The 21,782-nt window shown below is 33.9% G+C and overlaps 2 protein-coding genes across 3 annotated transcripts; one reads left to right on the top strand and one right to left on the bottom strand.

Annotated features, from left to right (window-relative positions):
• Nucleotides 1–1,327: 1,327 nt before the first annotated feature.
• On the bottom strand, nt 1,328–4,444 carry LOC11425687 (F-box/FBD/LRR-repeat protein At1g13570). 2 transcript variants are annotated; one of them, XM_003588628.4, is made up of 5 exons: nt 4,328–4,444; nt 4,175–4,235; nt 2,518–3,387; nt 2,162–2,317; nt 1,328–1,739 (listed from the first exon to the last, which is right to left on the bottom strand). In XM_003588628.4, exons 2-5 carry the CDS (start codon nt 4,175–4,177, stop codon nt 1,446–1,448), a joined length of 1,323 nt encoding a protein of 440 aa, XP_003588676.2. In that variant the 5' UTR covers nt 4,178–4,235; nt 4,328–4,444; the 3' UTR covers nt 1,328–1,445. The 2 variants fall into 2 exon arrangements, with proteins under 2 accessions (XP_003588676.2, XP_039687907.1); XM_039831973.1 differs by lacking the exon at nt 2,162–2,317.
• A 2,981-nt stretch (nt 4,445–7,425) lies between these two features.
• LOC11433346 (E3 ubiquitin-protein ligase At1g63170) lies at nt 7,426–12,617 on the top strand. Its single transcript, XM_003588627.4, is given in 7 exon segments — nt 7,426–7,723; nt 8,751–8,880; nt 9,002–9,629; nt 10,803–10,928; nt 11,060–11,345; nt 11,868–12,050; nt 12,052–12,617. Coding segments are annotated over 5 exon segments (1,245 nt in total). The 5' UTR covers nt 7,426–7,723; nt 8,751–8,880; nt 9,002–9,024; the 3' UTR covers nt 12,097–12,617.
• Nucleotides 12,618–21,782: the final 9,165 nt, after the last annotated feature.

Genomic DNA, 21,782 nt, shown 5'->3' with positions numbered 1-21,782 from the left:
AATTTCAATTATCATTTAACACCCCTTCTTAAATTGTACTAATTTTCATAATATTTTTGAACTGTTCAAGCTTCTCAATAAATATTGCATTGGTGAGAACATTTAATTTGCTCGCTGTTGTGTGGTCTTGATGCATTCTATTCTAACTCTAAGTTGATTTCCTTTCTTTGAACCATATTACCAATATTTGTGGTGCAGTTCAATATGTTTTGACCTTCCATGAACAACTGAATTCATGAACCAAATTTATCACTTTTTTAAAAGCTATTTTGGCTATCTCACAAAAACATAGTTTATGTTTTGTGATCATAAAAAAGGTGACGTAAAATTGTTAGGTTTGCGTGAAATAGTAGGAAAATGAGAAACCACTCAAGCTTAATTTTATAAAAATATAATGAAAGTATTAAGTATTTCTAATGAGGGTATTTAAATGAGTTTCGAAGAAAAATAAACTCGTTCCTTATTTATTTTCTAAATAGAAAAACTTGACGTGACAAAAATTGTAGAATTAGCGTAATCAAGGTACGATATTATCATAAATAATTGGTTGATAAAGAAAAATGTGTATGAGTTGCATAAATATGACATAACGTCTGTTTTTTGTTGTTGAAGGAATGACATACACTCTTTGTTCACTATTATAAGCGATAAATTCACTTTTTAGATTTATTGAAATATATTTACCATGACAATTGTCTTACACTTCACATTCTTTTTATTAGATGCATTCTTATAGGTCTTACACTTAACTTTTTGGTGATGCCATGTAATGTTTGAGGTTCAAGCCATGAGACTTGTTTTCTCAGAATTATATGTATGTATGTTCCCTTTAAGAAGACGAATCTAAAAATAAAATAAAAAACGAGTCTACTATACGGTTCCATACTTATTAACATAACAATAGAAAATCCTATTTATTTCAGTCTAAACTCTTGGCTGTTATACATTTGGGGTAACTATGACAGACAAATTTATATACTAGATAGATCCATCTACCTGCAAAATATCAATTTTTTTTGTACTATTAACAATTTCCCTTGTTTACAATAGCTTTCTGATAACTTCTAAACCATGATGGTATTAAGCTTCACAGCAGCTTATTCCTATGTTTTTTTTTTTCTCTTCAAGTAAAACAGACATTGTCACTGAAGCTCATATGAGCGCCCTTGTCTCGGCAACTGTTTTGTTCTTCCTTCACAAAATTGGAACACAAAACCACCTTAACTTTCAAATCACAGTAGCTTAGCTTGTTCCTATTGTAGTTGTAGAATGGCATGGCTTAACAATTAGGTGCACAATATTAGAATTTGAACCTTTGAAACCAACATAACCAAACTAACATTTCCCTATTAAAAAGAAACTGAAGATGTGGAATGGTGACCATTGTTGGTACATTAAAGAGACAAAATGGTAGTAATATACATTTAAGAGTTGAATAAAAAATATCACCAATAGACTTCCCCAAGGTAAACAACTTCAGCTTGTGCTGAGGCTCTCTTGAATCGCAACAATTCTGACATCAACTTCGATCCAACGTTAAAATTGGGCTTCACTCTCATCTTTTCTAGCACAGGCGAATGGAGAAGTAGAAATCTCATAAAATCTAATTCAGATTTGATGCCAGAGATGCCTTCAATCCCTACATGTCGCACTCGGGTGAGCATGGATGGCTCCAGAAAGATATCTTCCCAGCAAAAGAAGGCGGGTGCTAAAACGATAGTTTTCTTCTCATGTTTTGCCTACATGCAATTGTTACAAATCTATAAATCAAAGGGGGAAGGTTTGTATACATAGGAAAAATAAAAAGTATATTTTATACTCTGTAAATCATATTGTATTGATTGATAAAGATGAAAAAGAAGATACATGAGTCTCTGATTTATAGGGTTCTACTGCACTAAATCTGTAACTAACTCTACCTAAATTGAACCTGACTTGGAACTTCTGCAGGCAATCGTAACTCAAGTGTACAAGTTTTAGAAAATAATTTCCAATACTGGATTGGGAACTTGAAAGGCACTAAAAAAATACTTAAAGCAAAAAAAATTTGTGATTTCTGGAGCTTAATAACTTGACATAAAAGCAAAAACATGGTGTGGAAGTGCAACCACAAATCAGCAAGCAAAGAAAAGTCGAGCCAAACTAAATGAGTAGTACTCACAAATATATTTAATTCTTTAAGATTAGGCGAGCTCCTGAACACACATAGAGCAGTTGAAATTTCCTTAAAGTCATAGAAGTTTATACTAAACCAAAGATATGTTAGATTAATACAAGGTGTAGGAAGCTTTACTGGAACAGCACCTGCAGCCAAATACTGATGTACAACATAAAAATTTCTCTAAATCAGAATATAATGTTTTAAATACTTGCAGATCAAGAGTTGCATGCTAAATTGCTAATGAAAGAGGTTCGTTTTAAATTTATGGGGGGATTTGGGGTGAGGGAAACTAAACAAATTTAGGTGAGTCACTTTCCATAGTAAAAATTCAACATTCAGATGCTCAAGCATTATACCTTCAAAAAATAGCCGTTAATAACCAAGCCGTGTATGTGATGTAGATGAGCAAAAAAATTGAGCAAGTTGCTGGGGCTTCCATGCAATCTACTTTGATTGCTTTCAGAGTTCAAATACAAACTTAAATCAACAAATACATAATCTAATTGGAAAGTGTTGTCAAAGCTAATATCCTCAAATTTACCACAGATATCCAAAACCTTAAGATTTGGTGCGTGAATGTTTATTTGGGTGAAACCATCAAGTTCTGTCAATGTCAAATTTTCAAGCAGAGGGCAACTAGATATCAAATTCTCAAAAGCATACTGAGACATGCTAACATGATCCAAATCAAGACTTTTTAAGTTCTTCAAGCCTTCAATCGTCGATGGAGGTTTAAGCAAACAATAATATAATGTTAGATGATGTAAACTTTGACAAGAAAATAAGCACCAAGGTATCTTATACAATTTTCGTTCGGATATTTGCAGCACAAGCTCTTTGATAGATCTTTTGGTTAGATGAAAAATCCACCTATCAAGAGCAGTCTCACTAATGAGATTGACACCACAACGAGAGATCTGGAACTTGTTGATTGGCCCAGAATAAAGTAAAAGTACCTGATCAATAATTTCCATAAGCTTTCCCTCCATATCTAAAAAAAGTTCGGAACATTTGGATGTTGCAGAGACACATTGTTTATCAAACACAAGATTTGGTATTGTGGCCCATTTGTACCTCCATTTGTTGGATAAAACACTTGTTCTCACAGCTTCCCTAATTGGCAAGTGTGACAGAATCTTGTCTATTACATCACCTAGTAAATAACTAATTCTATCCGGCTCCCCGTCTATCATTTTTAGGCGGGTAGACTTTGATGGTTTCCTTGCCTTTAGATAAATATATCCATATTCAAACGAAGAGAACATACAAGAATAAGAAAACAAACTAAGTTAGTATCCATGTATGTAGAATTTTTGCTAGACCCACATCTATAGATACTTAAAACACAAATTACTCTTTTGAATTCAAATAACAAAATGGTGTTTAGTTACAAAGATTGTTTACTATAATATCGTAATTTTGCCTTTGAGCTAAATGTGTGATAGCATTAGAACATTTTGCAAACAAAGATGAGAAAACTATAATCTGACAGGACTCTATTAGAGAGAGATGAACGCAAGATTGATTTTACATAAACTACATGTGTAATTATTTTTTAATCTATATTAAGAGTGAAAACCGATTTGGTCTTCACAATTTTCATGTGGGCCGATTTAGTCCCTGCAACAATAAAACCCAAAGTAGTGTGACATTTTTATACCGGGGACAAATTAGTCCTGATTCAGTATAACAGAAGGACTAATTTGTCCATATGACAATGTCAGTGACTCTTGGCGTTTTATTTTTGTTATAGACTAAATTGGTCCGCACAAAATTGTGAAGGACCAAAATAGATCTTCACTCTTATATAAAAAAAAACATAATTTTTTAAATTAGAAATGCTTTAAAAAATCATATTACTGTGTTTTTTTCTCCTAAAATGAGCAAAAATCCTAAAAAAAAAAACTGCATTTTTCTCCTAAACCATGTACTGATCTACAATAAGATTCATTGAACTCATTGAATGCATGTTAAAATTAAAACATTACACAGAAGAAGACTTAGAGAAATCACCATATCAAGCTACGGATCGTAGTTTCAGGAAAAGCATGCAAAAATCTTCCAAATGTGATTGCTACAGCAAAATAGAAACGTTAATTAGAGGAGAAAAATGAGTAACAAATAGAAAGAATGAAAAAACAGATATGAAAGGGTGCAAAATTTTACGTAGGAAGAGAAAAGGAGTGGGAGTGGGGTGGCGATCTGAGAAAGTAAGGGTTTTGAATTACTCTATTACTATATTTAGAAGATTTCAATCGTGAAAATTCTTAATAATGACATGAGTTTTGTTTTTTTTGTCGGGTTTGAACCCCTATCTCGCATGTTTTATAATCTGACGAGGACTGACATATGATCGTTTAAAACAGCTGATCTGGCTTGCTGAGTTGGTTTTTTTATTTTATTATTTTTCATTTATTTTAATTTTTTTAATCCATTTTTCTTTTTCATTATTAAACACTGCATCAAGATGTTTATTTTTCTGCTTTTTATGTCAATAAACTTCTCTTGTAATTGATCTATCTCATCAAAGATTTGGTACTGCTTGCGAGTATGTTTGTAGACGGAATCCATAATTATGATCATATATACTTATTTGGCGCATTGAAAGTGATTTATTGATCATTCACTCTCATTGTGAGTTTACTCGTGCACACACTAGCTCTTCTAGTGGCAATGAAGGATCTTTCAATCGGTTAACTTCAAATTTTAAAATGATAAAGTTTGTTGGAAACACAAACTTATCCCCTTGCACAAAAACATCATCAATCCTTCTTTCTGGCTGCTTTTATGGATCTGTCTACAAGTTCAAAATAGTGGGCTTTGCATTTTCAATCTCAATTGCTTGAAGATTAATTTAGACATTAGATTTATGTTATCTCTAAGTAACAAAGTTTCCCGATAGTAAATTTCATCTATATAACAAGCAATGGTGAAGCTTCTTAGGAACTGGTAAATACCTAGGCTTGCCTTCAATGATAGGTCGTGATCGAACAACAACCTTTGCGTACATCAAGGATAGAGTTTGACAGAAAATTAACTCGTGGAGCAGTAAATGTTTATTGAAGGCCGGACGAGAAGTTATGATAAAGTCCGTCTTGCAGGCTATTCCATCTTATGTGATGAGTATCTTCCAGCTGCCATCTACTTTGATTACTGCTATCGAGCGAATGATTAATTCATTTTGGTGGGGTCACGGTCGTAGTACAGCTCGAGGAATAAATTGGTTAAGTTGGGAGAAATTATCAATGCATAAGTCCCATGGAGGTATGGGGTTCAAAGATCTTTCGGCATTTAATTTGGCTATGTTAGGCAAGCAAGGGTGGAAATTTTAAACGGATACCGAGTCTCTGGTGTCCCGTATTTTTAAGGCTCGCTACTTCCCCAACAAATGTTATTTCACGGCAACAATTGGCCACAATCCAAGTTATGTGCGGCGTAACATTCTTCGTGCTCGTTTCATTGTTCGAGGTGGGGCACGGTGGAGTATTGGGCCGGCCATAATATTCCTATTCTTAATGAACCTTGGTTACTCAATGGGGAGAGTATCCCTGATACCATTGCTGGCGCCCCTCTTGTTCGGAATGTCTCTATTAACATTTTGATGGATTCTGCCTCTAAATGTTGGAATGAACTGAATATTCAACAAGTTTTTAGTGAAAAGCAAGCTGTTATGATTTTGAATACCCCTCTTTATGAACAGGTCCAACATGATAAGCTAACTTGGAAAGTAGAAAAATCTGGTCGATATTCGGTTCGTAGTGCTTATAGACTATGTGTTACGGAGTTAGTTGATTTATCTCATCTTCATGTACCAGGATTTTGGTCGAGGATTTGGAAGCTTAAGGTTCCACCGAAGGTTAAGAATCTAGTGTGGCGTATGTGTCGGGGATGTCTTCCAATCCGTGTTCGTTTGCTTGACAAGGGGATTCAGTGTCCCACCCAATGTGTAAATTGCGACTCTAACCATGAGGACTTCAAGCACATTTTCTTCGAATGTCCCTCTGTTGTTCAAGTCTGGAATTTGGCAGGTTTATGGCATGATATTCAGCTTGCCATGACAGCAACAGGCTCGGCAGTTGATATCATTTTTTCATTGTTACAAACTCTGTCTGTGACATGTTCACAAAGGCTAGCAACACTGTTCTGGAGTATTTGGAAGCGAAGAAATAACAAGGTTTGGGAGAATGTTACAGACAATTGCGCAACAGTGGTCGAGAGGGCGTGCTCCATGATTGAAGATTGGCATAGTGCAAATGCTTCTGCTGCTCAAGGCCAAAATGAGGCATCTGCTAGTTCAGGAACAGCAGCTGATACTGCAGCAGCTGCTACTGTAGTTTATGCTGCTACAGTACCAGCAAGGTTGAAGTGGCAGCCCCCTGCACCGGGTCGGATGAAAAGTAACATCGATGCCGCATTTTCAGGTCAACGTAATCGTACCGGAATTGGCATTTGTCTTCGCGATGAAGGAGGAGTGTTTGTATTGGCTAAAACTATAAGTTATATTGGCGTTTATTCGGTTGACATAGGTGAAACTTTGGGTCTCCATCTCGCTTTGCAGTGGGTGAGCGATATGCAGCTTGACAACATAGATTTTGAGGTCGACTCTAAAACCACAAAGGACGGAATTTACTCCGGACGGGAAGACATATATGATCTTGGCAATATTATTACGGCTTGCCGAACATTGCTCCTTTCTAAGTTCGTTAACTCTCGGGTGGAGTTTGTCAGGAGACAAGCAAATGTGGTTGCTCATACTCTCGCATGAGAGACCACATTTCTCGCTAGTCCAGTTACTTATTTTATTATACCTAGTTGTATTGAAACTTTGATTATTAATGAGATGCTATAAACACTTTTTCATAAAAAAAAGAAAAATGACTATTACCATGTGAAAAAATCTTTATTGATTAGCTTTTCCATTTGTCCTCACTTTCAAATATGGATCAATTGACGGCATTAAACTCTTCATTATTTAGCATTAAAAAATATAAAAGAAATTCAAAAAAGAAAAATACAATTTATAAAAGAAGAAGAAAAAGACAAAATCTCGTTAGTTAATAAATACTAAAAAGAAATTTGGTCAAAAAAATGATAATAAAAAAAGAAAGAAAAAAAATAGAAAAAGAAAATGAAAAATATTAAATTGTGCTTTTGAGACACAAGTTTAAAAACTAAACATAGGAACGTTTGTATATAGTACTAAAAATTTAAAATTTTATATTTTTAATACAAAAATTATCTTTTAATTTTATTTTTAATTTCTTAACCTTTTGCCTCAATGGCACAAGTTAACATTCCCAAAGAAAAAAGATACTACAAGTGAGAGAGAGAGGTAACACGAAGAAGGAAGCAACTTGCCAGCTTCTTGACTGTGACAACACCGTTCCCTCCGTCACTACGACGCCGTTTCGCACCTTTCCTCTCTTTCTCTGTCGTTTACCTCTCTTCAGATGCCGTTTTGAGTTCTCTTGCTTCATCGTGCTTAGTATTTCACCCAGTCAACGCTTTTTCTCACAATTTCGTCGATTCACCTTTTTCAAGCGCTTTTCGTCACGTTCTTAGGTAACTCTTATTTTCCATCAATTTCTGTTAATTGATTGTTGAATTCGAACAAAACGTACTTTTCGATTATGCAAAGTTATTGTGATATAGTATTCTCAATTCAGTTACGTAATTAGGTTTTCATCACTCATACGTAGCTTTTTAATTCAATAATCAAGTTATTACGTGCTGAAATTAGGTTAGGTAATGGTCCTTTCTCGTTTTGCAAGTAACCTTATCAAATTATGATTTATGTTTTTTTTTTGTTTTTGTTTTATTTATTAATTTTTATATTTATTTTTTATTATAATTGTGGCAGCTGTAAGACCGGAGAAGTTGTATGGTAGAGAGAACTCTTGAGAATATAATAAGTGTAGCAGAGATGAGAATGTTGTGTTGGATGTACATTAGAGTGAGTTGGGGATGATGGAAAATGGCTTAGGTGGTTTTGAGGTGTATTTTAGGGTAGTTCGATCACTAGAGACAGAGGAAGACTTAGATAAACTATTTAGAAAGATAGAAAAAAAAAAAGGTATTACTGAGAGTGGAGCACTAGAGGCTGAGGGAGACTTAGAAAAACTATAAGCATAACTGTTAAGAAGGATACAGAGGTCTATGAGTTGGATAGAGATTAAGCGTAACTGATAGAGTGTTATGGCGTTGTTTGATTCATGTAGCAGACCTCACTTAGTGGTATAAGGCTTTTTTGTTGTTGTTGTTGGTATTTTTTGTTATAGTTATGGCATCATACTTGATTGTTTATGTGCACTAAGAACACTTCTCGTTTCTAAATAGTTTATGTCTGTGTGTGTGTGATTAAAGATGACAACTATTTTATGATAGAACACTCTAGCGTTGTTTGATCCATGTTAACGACCTCACTTAGCAGGATAAGACTTGGTTGTTGTTGTGTTTTTCCTTATAGTTATGGCATCGCACTAAGTTGGTGCTGTGAACTGGGAACACTAATCTATTTTAAATAGTTTGCGTGTGTGTGATTAAAGATTACTTATATAAGGTTTTGGAATTAAATATTGCCTTTTAACAGATTGCTATTGCCAATGGAAGTAGCTTATTTCGCTGCTTCAGATGTTGCAAGTAATTAGGCTGGTTTTGCTAGTGCAAGGAGAAGCTTTTGTTTTCAGTCACAGACACACTTCATAAATTTGTATTTAAAGGTAATACATATATTTGTGTGCTTGTTTTTGTATTATTAGATGCTTTCTTTTCGGTCATATGAGTTAGTGGGGGAGTTAGATCATACTTGAACACTATCTAACCAGAACTGTATTGTGAAAGGTTCAATTGAAGCTTCCTCGTTAATGGAGCGACCCGGGAGCGTCAACGACGGTCAACATATTATAGAAATAGCTGGGAGTGCCGAGGCTTCTACATCCGCCTCGTCTCGTGATAGACAATTTAATGGGGTAGATGTGTCGCATCGTGAAGAAAGAGTAGGTGCTGTGCGGTTAACTGTTGGTCAGAATTCAGTTTCAACCTTAGGCATATCAACTGAATCAAATAGGAGGAATTCTTCCTCTGTAAGGAGAGGGGACGCCCGTCGGAGTCGGAGTCCTGTGCATTCTGGGCTATGGATATCTATTGAGCTAGTCCTCTTAGTAAGTCAGATTGTTGCATCTATTGTTGTTTTGTCGCTGTCAAGGAATGAACATCCACAGACCCCGTTGTTTCAATGGATAGTGGGCTATGCTTCTGGATGTGTTGCTACCCTCCCTCTTCTTTTTTGGCGGTATTATAATCATAACCATCTGCGAGAACAAGATTCAGCTCAGTCACGTCAAACATCTCCTCGGATTAGTGACCCTTCTGGGACATTTCTTTCGATTTCCAGAAATAATGGAGATGCTGGTCAGGCTGCTGCTGCATCCTCCAGAAGTAATCAAACTTCAATATTGATGAATAGAAGGTAATGAATTAATTGCTATTGTTGTTAAATGATTTTTTCTTGCAATGTCAGAATCACGATTTGTTTTAGAAATATTATTTATTTATTTAAGTGCAATTTTTTTTATGCCATCGCAACTTCTTGTATCTTGCTCAAAGAAAACATAGGTTTACAAATGTTTGTGGCTAGCAGGCTTTGTTTAGTTGATATATATTTCATATTCTCACTTTTGGGGAATTTTGCTTTCTTTTAGGAAGATGTCTTGTATTTTGGCCTTGCACTTACTACTTTGCTTTTGGACACAATTCTTGAGCCGTATATTTATCTTCCGCTTATTTCTTAGAAGCTTTGGTTACACTTTCTTCTTTATCATGAATTGGAAATGAGTAATACTTGGGCTAATGAAATTAGCAATTTCTCCAAACCATCTTATGGCCTTCAGTGTATTGTTTATAGCATATTTCCCTCCACCTGTTATTGATATAGGACTATTCTATATCCATCCCTGCCATCATAGGTGGCTGATAGTTACTTAAAATTACTTAATATGAAAAGCATTGGAAAGAAAATTTAACTAATCTCTTTAGTTAGCAGCCTAACATAATCAATTAATAACCTCATCAACTTGAAGGGTAAATGAATTTTCCAAGAAAAAAATTCGTGCACAACTTCCTAGATCAAGAACACTATTTTGCTTTCATTTGAAATTGATAACTCCTGTAAAGCAGTTGGGGGCAGCCCTTCTAGCAACCATGCTGTTATTAGCATCCACATCCCACCTAAACAATTGTGGTATCATACAGCACACATTATAGACAAAATAGGAATGCCTGGTGCAGTTAACTTAGTAGTGAAGAAATATGCAGAATTGGTGGAGTGGCCATTCCTGTTTAATGAGGAATACTACCTTGCACGCTGCCTATATAGCATGCTGAACGCTGCCTAGTTAACTGGTCAATAGCTTCTAGGATTAGGACTTGGTGTTATATGTATTTACAGTAATAGAAACTTCTAGCTAACTTTAATTAATGATTCCCCAAGTTAAAATGCATTTTTTATTTTATTAATCCTTTGCTTATGTCATGCTTGTTGCCTTGTTCCTCTCACTTCAATTTCCCTTGTTATTCATTTAATGAATTGTAATTTGTAAGTTGTTTATTAAGGTGCTAATCCTTATTCGTAACTGCAATGCAGAATGAAGATACTTGTGGAATACTTCAAAATATCCTTAGATTGCTTTTTTGCTGTGTGGTTTGTTGTTGGAAACGTATGGATCTTTGGAGGACGATCTTCTGCTGCTGTAGCTCCTAACTTGTATAGGTATACCCTGTCATACACTTTTAACATGTAATCTTCTAGTTTTCCAGGGTTTTCAAATTATATCATTTTTACATTTAATTTTCTAGTTTTCCAGGGTTTTCAAATTATATCATTTTCCCTTTGCTTGGTAGGTTGTGTATAGTGTTCCTTGCATTTAGCTGTATTGGTTATGCCATGCCTTTCATTCTCTGTTCAACCATCTGCTGTTGTCTCCCGTGTATAATTTCCATCCTTGGCGTTAGAGAGGATCTGTCACAAAACAGAGGAGCAACTTCCGAATCCATTAATGCTCTACCAACTTACAAGTTCAAGATGAAGAAAAATAAAAAAAATAGTGAAAACAACTCTGCCAATATAGATGGTGGAACTGTTGCCGCAGGAACCGAAAAAGAGCGTGTGATCTCTGGAGAAGATGCAGTAAGTACAATCCGATCTTTATTTATTCAGGATATATAATTGAACTTTGTAATATCCTGGCATTATTTGTCTAGTCACATCATATCCAGTTATGTGAATGAAGATTTTCTTTGAATAAAAAGGGACCATATATGATATATCTAATCACACTTCTGTCACTTTGAGTTATGGAAGAACAACTTTAGGATTGTAGGCTATAATTTGTACACCTGTTTAAAATTTAAAAATTCAGTAATTTGTAGTTTTTTCAGTAATGGATATCTTGGTATCTTGAAAACGCTTTAGCCATAGTATATTGAAAAATTCATTTATGAACATAGTATTTGTACCATCAGGTAATAAAAATTGATTTTGTATGGTGCTGTTGTTGAATTACACTGTTGTTTAAGCTACTCGAGGAATCCCAAATTAAAAATCTTAAAAGCATAATGCTACCTTTGTCATTTTGTAACCAGGATGCTTGTTCGTGTCTTGAGCTTGTATGCTGACTGAAATGTTGGCATTTTCTGTGTTTGTCTGCAGGTTTGCTGCATCTGCCTGGCCAAGTATGAAAACAACGATGAGCTGAGAGAGTTGCCTTGTTCTCATCTTTTCCACAAAGATTGCGTTGATAAGTGGTTGAAGATAAATGCATTGTGCCCGCTTTGCAAGAGTGAAGTTGGTGAAGACCTAACAGGATTGGGGTCTGGAGAAGATGCCACCCAAACAACGGGATGAGAGCAGAGTTGTAAATGGCATTGCCAATCCCTAGGTTTAATCTAGTTATACACAATACATACAGTTTGGTTCCTCTCATTATCCGTAAGAACATGGAAATGGACAAGCTCGTCTAGCAAGTTTTGCGAGAGAAAAAACAAATGACCTATTTATAAAATTGGCAGACCTTACTCAGGTAATGGTGGTAGGTTCATACACAATAAGTTTGTGTTTTTCTCTCTCATAACATGACACAGACGGTCATCTTCTGAAGGAAAAGGAAATTATCTAAAAAACCTCATTATATTACACTAGTACTCTTGTAAAGTTTTTTTTTCTTCCTATCTATGATACTCACCTTTTCTCCTTGGATAGATTGAGGTCATCCATTCTAATTCTATATCATTTTTGTTTATATATTTTTTTCTTTTGGTTGGAACTGCAAGTTGGTACGATTTAGCTAATTGTTCAGATGTATGGTGTTGGTATTGGGAGGTTAAACGTAGTTTCATGTAAATGAGTCCCAGCCTCCCAGGAATATATAATGAAGTACTGCCATTTGCTTATTTTATTAGACGATTGCGGTGTCTCTATAAATGTCTTTGATTTGCGTTTTACCGGGGAGGATTATTGATAGGTACTAAACTAGGAATTGCATTATATTTGGCAGATATTTGTTTATCAAGTAGTAAACATCTATTTTGGTTTTGAATGTGTTAAAGTGCTAATGTATTTGAGTTACAAAAACATATTCAAATGTGTCTTTTATTAGTTATAGTAGTATTCACGTGTCTTTTGTTAGATAGTTTGATCTATGAAATTACTAATAGAATACACACTTGATTATGTTTATGTAATTCTGATACATTTACGAACTGCATTGACGACTCACCCATGTAAGGATGAAAATGAACGTTTACTCATTTATGAAACATCATTTGAATAATAAAAATTTCATAACTGATAATTTTAGAGATTAAAAAACAGTAGTTTGTCGCTTGGGCATGACATGAGCTAACACACTAGTATTTGTAATAGTTAGGATTGGAAATAATTTTTGACTTCAAAGCCTGTAACTTTAATTTTACATCAAAATATTGTTACACTTATGAATTTTAAACATGTGGATTTATATTACTCTTGAATGGAGAGTGCATGCCTAAAATTGAAAATATTGTGGCATATATGCGATGTTTAATTTATATGATCGTCATACACCTTGCTAATAACGAAATCTCCTTCCCAATTTGGTGACCGCTTCCCATACTTAGGATCTTTCGTTCTGATTGGTAGGACAATCTTCGAAACCAAACCGCCCTCAACAAATTTCTTAGCTTTGTACTTGTTTGTTGTAAGTGTTCATTTTGTTCTTAGACTTCTTGATCTTTCCTAATGCCATAAGCCGATCCTCATCCAAGGAGTCGAGCTCCATTGGCATGGCATACCCGGTATTCACCAAGAGACTGTTGATTTTGAAGGGCACCCCTAAATGAGGCCATATCAATTTCTAATGGTACCTCGGTCAGTTGTAATGGTTTTGGGGATTCCGAACAGATATACAATTTAATTTGAAGCGGATGATGTCTTCCTGCAAATATAATGGAGGATGAATTTTGCTAATCAAATCCATTGGCCATCCCCTAAATGGAAAGGGTTTAGTAATCAGATGTAACAACTAAGTCTGTATTTTCTGTTTTAGCTCATGCAATTGGCACACATTACATCCTTTTGCAAATCGGAAACAGTCAGTTATTATACTCGGCCAATAATACCCATGGCTATAAATCAACCATTTCATCACGGTCGAATGAGTTTCTTAAAGGTGAATTTGATTAATTATTTTTTCGCCAATTTTGTTTGGTTAGAAATGTGTGTTTAAAATGAAAATGAGATTGCAATGCTTGTTATTAGGTTTCGATAATTGATGTTCCTTTTAAAAACTTCAATTCTTTTTAATCATGCCAATCTATTTCATGTGATACTAAGATAATTTTTCTTTCTTTCTAGTCTTATGAGTAGTTAAGTAAATAAATGGTAGTATTATGACTTTCTAGTATTGCTTTGGTAGTATTATGAAGCGATAATTTGGTTATGATTTTTCTCCATCATAGCAATAGTCACATTCTATGTCTATAGAGATTCTTTTGGATTCTCTTTAAGGCTTAAATATACACAGAAAAGTAGTATTCCTTAATCTGCAAGGTAGCTCTTCATCATTGATTTGGATTATCCTTTTAATACAACACAAAATTGAGCTAAATAATAAAAAAAAAAACAAAAATTGAGAACTGATTTACCAATAAGTAGAACAAATACAATGTAACCTAAAACTTAACACGTCTGGCATGTATGGTATCACCCAAGGAAAGGATAATGTTTCATGTACACACTTTTTTCCATACACACATTGTACCACTCCATGTGAGAGTGTGTGAGAGACAATACATGTGAGTTTTTTTGTGTGTGGAGGACCACAAAGACACTTGTCAAAATTGTGTGTGGGTGTACAAGTGGTACATGCCACCTAAGGTGGTCTATGTATCACTACTCATATGCGGGGCTGGGGGAGAGACCCATTTTGGGCAAATTTGATTGTGTGGGGTAGAGACATATTTGAGAATTAAATGAATTGGGGAAAATTTGTCTGGTTAATACACCCACAACTTTTTCTCTCTTTTAATTTTGGTATATTTTTTTGAGTCAGGTATATATATATATATATATATATATATATATATATATATATATATATAAATCAACAAACCCTGTTGTTTGTCAGATCATTTTCTATCTCATTTTCATTTATTTTAGATTAAATTACTTAAATCACTTTCGTGTTTTTTTTTTATTATATATTTTCAAAAATTAATTTTTTTACTCATAGTTAAAATTATTAATCTTCTAAACAGACTTTACAAATATTAATTAGTCGATAATTCATAACAACCTATTTTGAGAGAAAGATTTGTTCCATTTATTTATTTCGTCTTTGTGTTGGGTTCTTTTTTTTTTTTTTTTAAGCAAATATTAGTTGTTTGTAAATTTATAGAGGGAAGGGAAAAATGTTAGTTTCTGGGGTCAATTTATGGTCAATTTTGCCCTTAAATCACCCCTTCAAAAAAAAAAAATTCTTTCCCTTTTAGTTAAATAAGACCTTTCCTTATATTTTAATTTTTCTTTCGTTTGTTTTTATGATTTCATCATCATAGCATGACTCAATTTGTTTTGATTTTCTGTTTATATAAATCAATTCTTACTACTTTTTGAAACACCGTTGAATATTAATTTATTACATGATTGATTTTATTTCTCATGATGATCTTATAAATAATAGCATGAAATAATTATTTTCTCACTCAAGGGTGGTTAAGACCATCTACAATAGGATCTTTCTTCTATTTAGAATCGTATTTTTATAGACACCCTCGCTCTCCTATTATTTGTGTGTTACACATGATCACTTCGTTGTAAATTCCGTCATTGTCAATCAAAGTACATTTTTGTTTCTTTACTATGATTTCGACCATATGCAAAGTTGTTACTTAAACCGTGTAATTTCCAATCATTTTTTTTTATCTTTTCGAATTTTAGTTATTTTTTTGAATTATTAACAGAATTGAAAAAAATATACTTTTGTTTTTTTAAATTTATAATTGAACTGATTTAATATTTCAAATATTAGATAATTATGAATGAATAAATACACTACTGTCAAAATATACTGATACATATTTATTACTAAGGCCCATTTGATATATTTTTGAAGGGTTGAGTTTGAGAGATATTTTATTTTTTTTAGTCAAATGGGGTTCAATTATGAACCAGTTGTATCACGCTCTAAACGTACGAATAAAAGGAAACAATAACAAGAGAAGATGAGGAAAAGAAAAGAAACAAACTTAGAGAAAGTCCTTAAGTTAATCTGGTAAAATACCTCTAGAGTTTGAGAGATTAAATCTTATTAAATATTAATTATATAACAACAAGTGATCTTTACATACGAGACTCATTTAAGCAATCAAACGGAGAGGACCGTTATGGATGCTCTAACAATTGATTAACTTATCAATGAAAAATCTCGGTTGAAAGTAATACAAAATAAATGCTTGCTGAAATTATCAATTTTCAAATATTATTGTTATTATTATTATCATTATTAATAAATATTGATTTTTAATGTTTTTTTAGATATACTAATTAAATGTATCAATTAAGTTTGCTAACTAACTTTATATTTGATATTTTATCGAGTTATTATGAAATTGGTAGGAGTTTACACCACCGTTTAGCAATGACTAATCTTGGTTCGAAAACCTGCAGGACACATAAGGTGAGTTCTCTCATCTCATCCAAATATTTTCAATACGCATGAGACAGAAATTGAACTACTATCCACATGCTTAAGAGGCTCTAATCTATTATCACTTTGACAAAAAAAAATTCTAGGGTCATAGTATACATGTTACTTCTATGTGTTCGTAGAAGAGATGAAATTGGATCTGCCAATGAGAGTGGAGAAATTAAATTATGTATTACTGATAAACTTTCTGGTGTATTCGTGAGAGTATAGGAAACATAATGAATTGATGGTGATTTTATGGATTTGTTGAAGAAGTTTGCTACCAAAATATTAGACTTATTAAAATATGTACATCTATTTAAAATGCCCAATAAATATGTATTTTGTCAACTCATCAAAATACATCTACATTTTTCTATTGCAAGATCCCATGAAATAACAAAAGTGAAGGAATTTTAAATGATAAAGGTTGATTTTTTTTTCTTCTTCATGAAAGCGAATGACATTCAAAAACTAAAATTTAAGATAAAAATTAAACAAATGACACTCAAAAACTAACGAAACAACTCATCACATTAGGCAAAGATCCTACATTGGATTATATTATCACATTAGACTAAGAACAATCACAGAAGTGAGATTCACATCACATATTCTTTCAAAGTCTGAAAGTATTATGTATGTGAGTCATCTCACTTAAATGTTTCTCATAACTACTATTGCATACAATATAAAATTTTAACTCACACTTGACACATTAACATCTCTCCATTAAGTGTCAGGATCTTTGTGTTTTTAGTCCACCACCAAGAACAACTCTCGCTCCCTCACAATGTCTAACGGAGATGTGATACCACAGCTGAGCTTTCTGTGGAAGCTTAAACTGATGTAGATCGACAATTTGGGGAAAGAGGAAACCACACAAGTGATAATAATACCACCACAACTTCATCCAAAATTTTAAGACTTAAAGTATATGATTTTTGTTAGTATATATAATATATGCGACGACATTCTAGCCCATGCTTGGCACGGGTGTCCATGCTAGTTTGAGAATTAAATGAATTGGGGAAAATTTGTCTGGTTAATACACCCACAACTTTTTCTCTCTTTAATTTTGGTATATTTTTTTGAGTCAGGTATATTTTATTCTTTAAAGTGTTTCTTATGGCTAAAGCTACAGTCACTGATATTTTTTTTAGGTATACTTTGCTATACTTACGGTTTTTTCAACCGTTAGAATATTTAACATACACGTTAAAGTTAGTACTAGATACATTAAAATTACAACATAAACAATTCGTCTGAATGAATTACATCAAAATCATGCTTTCATATATCAGACGAATACATACATTTTAACAAATATACATAATGCAGGAATTTCATCTAAACCATGTATACCAACTACTAGTATACAAAGGAGCATTTACTATGTCTGAAGCGTGACATGAACTTGTATATCATCTAGTTTCTTTTGCTTATCGTCACCTCAATCAACCTGTTGATCGTAACAAAAATAAAAGGGATTGGGGTGACGCATGATGTCTCAGTGAGTTCCACCTATCATAAGTTGTACGCAATCTCGGGAAACCTATGATCGTCGTCCGTACGTACATAAACATAATCTTGGGTTTGATGTTATGTTCTGCATGTCATAGCAATTTGGGGAAAACTAGGACCGCTAATTGTATACTACCATAAGTCTTGTCATAATCATTTCATATTTTCATATACGCAATTTATTATGTTAGCATGGAACAAACAATTTTATGAGTTTATTTTACGAAATACACCGAGTGGAGTAACCCCGACCACATTCCACTAGATGGCCGGAGAAAATACCTATCGTATTAGGCTAACGACGGATTCTCTGACTACGTGTGGTTTACCAACTACGGTAAAACCCATCCAACCTAATTCTATAGCCAACGAGGGACACGACATAACTGTAATATTATCAAAAGTATAATTTATGTAATATATATATATATATATATATATATATATATATATATATATATATATATATATATATATATATATATATATATATGATATCTTCCTGATCACAAGTACATCTGAATAATTCCTGAGTATTTTCTAAGTCATGCTTAATCATAAATTGTTTATATCATATGCCCATGGTTAGGGTTCCCACCATATTATCCCTACATTAGTATCAAGTGTTCTCTCATTAATGTAATAATGCTCATACAATTTGTGTTTAGTCCTGATCCACTTAAAAGTCTTATGAAACTGTAAAAATAAATTTTCTTCAAGAAAACACTTACTTTATAAAAATTTCAGCACATGGTACCTCGCTTAGCGAGCCTCTGCTTACTTAGCGAGGTTGATAGTCCAAAACATGGCTAAGCAGCTCGCCTAGCGAGGCTTTTCTTGCCTAGAGAGAATGACAGATGGCCAACAATCAGTGCAGCTCGCTTAGCTAGAAGGGCAAAGGATGTTGTGTGACAAGTATTCGTGTATGATGTTGTGAAGGATGTTGGAACATTCATATTGTGTGCGAATTTATTTTTTCTGGTTGTAGCATATAAATTTATTTTTCGTCTGCTCTTGTGAGAGTTTATTACTCTCTAGTTATTTTGGAGGAATTTATTTTTCCTGACTGTAGCATAGGAATTTATTTTCCTTTGCTCTTGTGAGACTATGTGAATATCTTATCCGCTGTTGCATGTCTATGATATTTGTAATATCTTCTTATCTCTTAATTTAGATCTGTTAAGAGTTTTATGCTTTCTTTCTTCATGTGTGGTTAGTTCAAGCTATGCCTGAAGACTGTGTAAGGTATTCTTTGTTGCACACTTCTGTTACTTCTTTAGTGATACTGACTTGCTACTCTTTCTTCTTGAATATGTGTTCGTGATGACTTGAGGAAGTGTATCTAAGGTATCTCTTTAGATTATGTGTTGTCTGTTTTCTTCATAAGTGTGTGTTCATACTGTTGAGGCAAAATCCCTAATTTATTTTAAAGATAACAAACCTTGATGATTAAGGAATTAATGGACTTTGATTAATTTGTTGGTATTTAACTTGTGTTCTTGAGTGGTTAACTAAGACAGGAACAAGTGTAAATTCATACCAAGATACAAAGAATCAAAGGACATAAAGACTTAAGAACTCAGTCAGAGTTCAGAAAGTTAAAAAGAGTTCAGAAGGTTGGACAAAGTTCAGAAGGTTGTTCATGATGAACATCAAGAACCAAGCCCTGAAATTCATGAACTAAATGAAGAACATGCAAGGTTCACGTGACTTAAATGAAAGCCCAGAAAAGTACATGACTAAGATCAATCAAGGAATAAAAGCATTTATTTGATTAAAGTCAAAAAGGGCATCTTCAATGTTCATTTAAGACTATGAACAATTGAAGTACAAAACATTAGGAATATTCCATTAAGAATATCATCCTAGATGTTTTCCATGCTGCACTTCATAAATGCTTCACTATTAGGATTTGATTACATCAAATACAAGTCTTACAAATCATCCTAAGTGAAACAAAAGAAACATTATGAAGTCCCCTGAGTTCAGAATGTTCGTTCCTGCTCCATGCTTTTTTTTTTTCTGACGTGAACAGTACAGCAGTTGGAAAGCAAGAGGCAAATTCAAAAGCAAGATCTGATCTCATTCATCAAGATCTCGACACATAAGGGAGTTGGTACTGTACAAAGCAAACCAAATCCCCTAAAGCATGGAAGTGAAGTGACAGCACCACTTTATGATATCCTGCACGCGTTCCAAGACAGATTTCAAAGAAGATCTGCTACAGGAACATTCTGAAGTATGTCCAAGAACAATCTTCAAGTACAACCCAGAAATTCATGATACATTCATCTGCAAAAACCCAGATGCATATCTGGCCATTCACCCACATGAACTCAGATGAAGATCATGAAGAACACAACAACATTCTGAAGTATTCAAACAACATTCTGAAGTATCTCAGTTTGCCCAGAATTTCAAGTTAAAGTTGGTGGGTCCCAGAACACGTGGCATAAGACCAGTGGTCACTCTCCAACGGCTACAAAGGCTCAAGAACTCTATAAATAGAGATCAAGACCTCAGCATACAACACACCTTTGCAAAGCATACAAGAAAACAACATAAGAGTGTTTGAAGCTTTAGCAAAAATATTGATCATCACAAAGATTCCAAGAAGTCTTCAAAAGTGTAAATCAATATCTCTCTTATCTTTTCAAAGATAAATCTCAACCTCCATTCTTCTCTTGTCTGATCTATATCATTCAACCTTCATACAAATTGTAAAGAAAGTCTCATCTAGCTTTAGGGGTACTAAAGTGTTAGTTTGAGCAGAAAGGTGTAAAGTCTAAGTGGGTAACTTAGCAAGAAAGGTGTAAGCCTGCTGAGGCTAAGAGAATACAGTTGTTGTAATTGTTCAGGTGAACAAGGTTGTAAGGTGCAGGATTTGAGAAGTTATCTCAAGCATCATAGTGGAAAATCTCACAAGATTGTGAGGAGTGGACTAACCCACATTGGGTGAACCACTATAAATTTATGTGTGTTCTTCTTCTCTTCTCTTTACTATTTACTTACAGTAAACACAACACACACAAACACATTTAATCATTCAAATTGTGTTTATACTAATACTTCAGAACGTTCTGAAGTCTGTCTGTTAACTTAACCATTTCAAGTTATCAACTTGAGAATAACTTTTAAGTGGCAGGTTTAATTTTTAAAGGGTCACAATTCAAACCCCCCCTTCCTTGTGACTATTTTATCTACTTCAATTGGTATCAGAGCACGGCTCTAAGGGTTTGAACACTTAAACAAGTGTTAGAGAAAAGATTCAGGAAGTATGTCTAAAGTCAAATACATAGCTGAAGGAGGATCATCAAACATACCACCACTTTTTGATGGCTCAAACTACTACTTCTGGAAAGGCAAGATGGAACTCTTTCTCAGATCTCAGGACAATGACATGTGGACAGTAATCACAGATGGAGACTTTGTTCCATTAACCAAAGAAGGAATCATCAAAGTTAAGAGTGCATGGTCAACAGATGAAAAGGCTCAGGTATTGCTAAACTCTAAAGCTAGACTCTTTCTATCATGTGCACTAACCATGGAAGAAAGTGAAAGAGTTGATGAATGCAAAAATGCTAAAGAGGTATGGGATACCTTGAAAGTACATCATGAAGGTACATCTCATGTCAAAGAAACCAGAATTGACATTGGAGTCAGAAAGTTTGAAGTCTTTGAAATGAGTGAAAATGAAACCATTGATGAGATGTATGCCAGATTTACTACAATAGTAAATGAAATGAGATCTCTTGGAAAAGCATATTCCACTCATGAGAGAATCAGAAAAATATTGAGATGACTTCCAAGTATGTGGAGACCTATGGTCACTGAAATCACTCAGGCCAAAGATTTGAAATCTATGAATCTGGAAGATC

The sequence above is a fragment of the Medicago truncatula genome, chromosome 1, assembly GCF_003473485.1.
Source record: "Medicago truncatula cultivar Jemalong A17 chromosome 1, MtrunA17r5.0-ANR, whole genome shotgun sequence".
Classification (NCBI taxonomy): domain Eukaryota; kingdom Viridiplantae; phylum Streptophyta; class Magnoliopsida; order Fabales; family Fabaceae; genus Medicago; species Medicago truncatula.
The sequence above is the reverse complement of the archived record's forward strand: the minus strand, read 5'-3'. Positions and strand labels throughout refer to the sequence as shown.

Bases quoted from the DNA above. Each gene is read 5' to 3' on its own strand.
- LOC11425687 (XM_003588628.4), bottom strand. The intron at 2,318-2,517 runs GTATAATGCTTG...GTTGTACATCAG, and splicing joins TTAACGGCTATTTTTTGAAG to TATTTGGCTGCAGGTGCTGT. The intron at 1,740-2,161 runs GTGAGTACTACT...AATTGCATGTAG, and splicing joins TTAAAGAATTAAATATATTT to GCAAAACATGAGAAGAAAAC.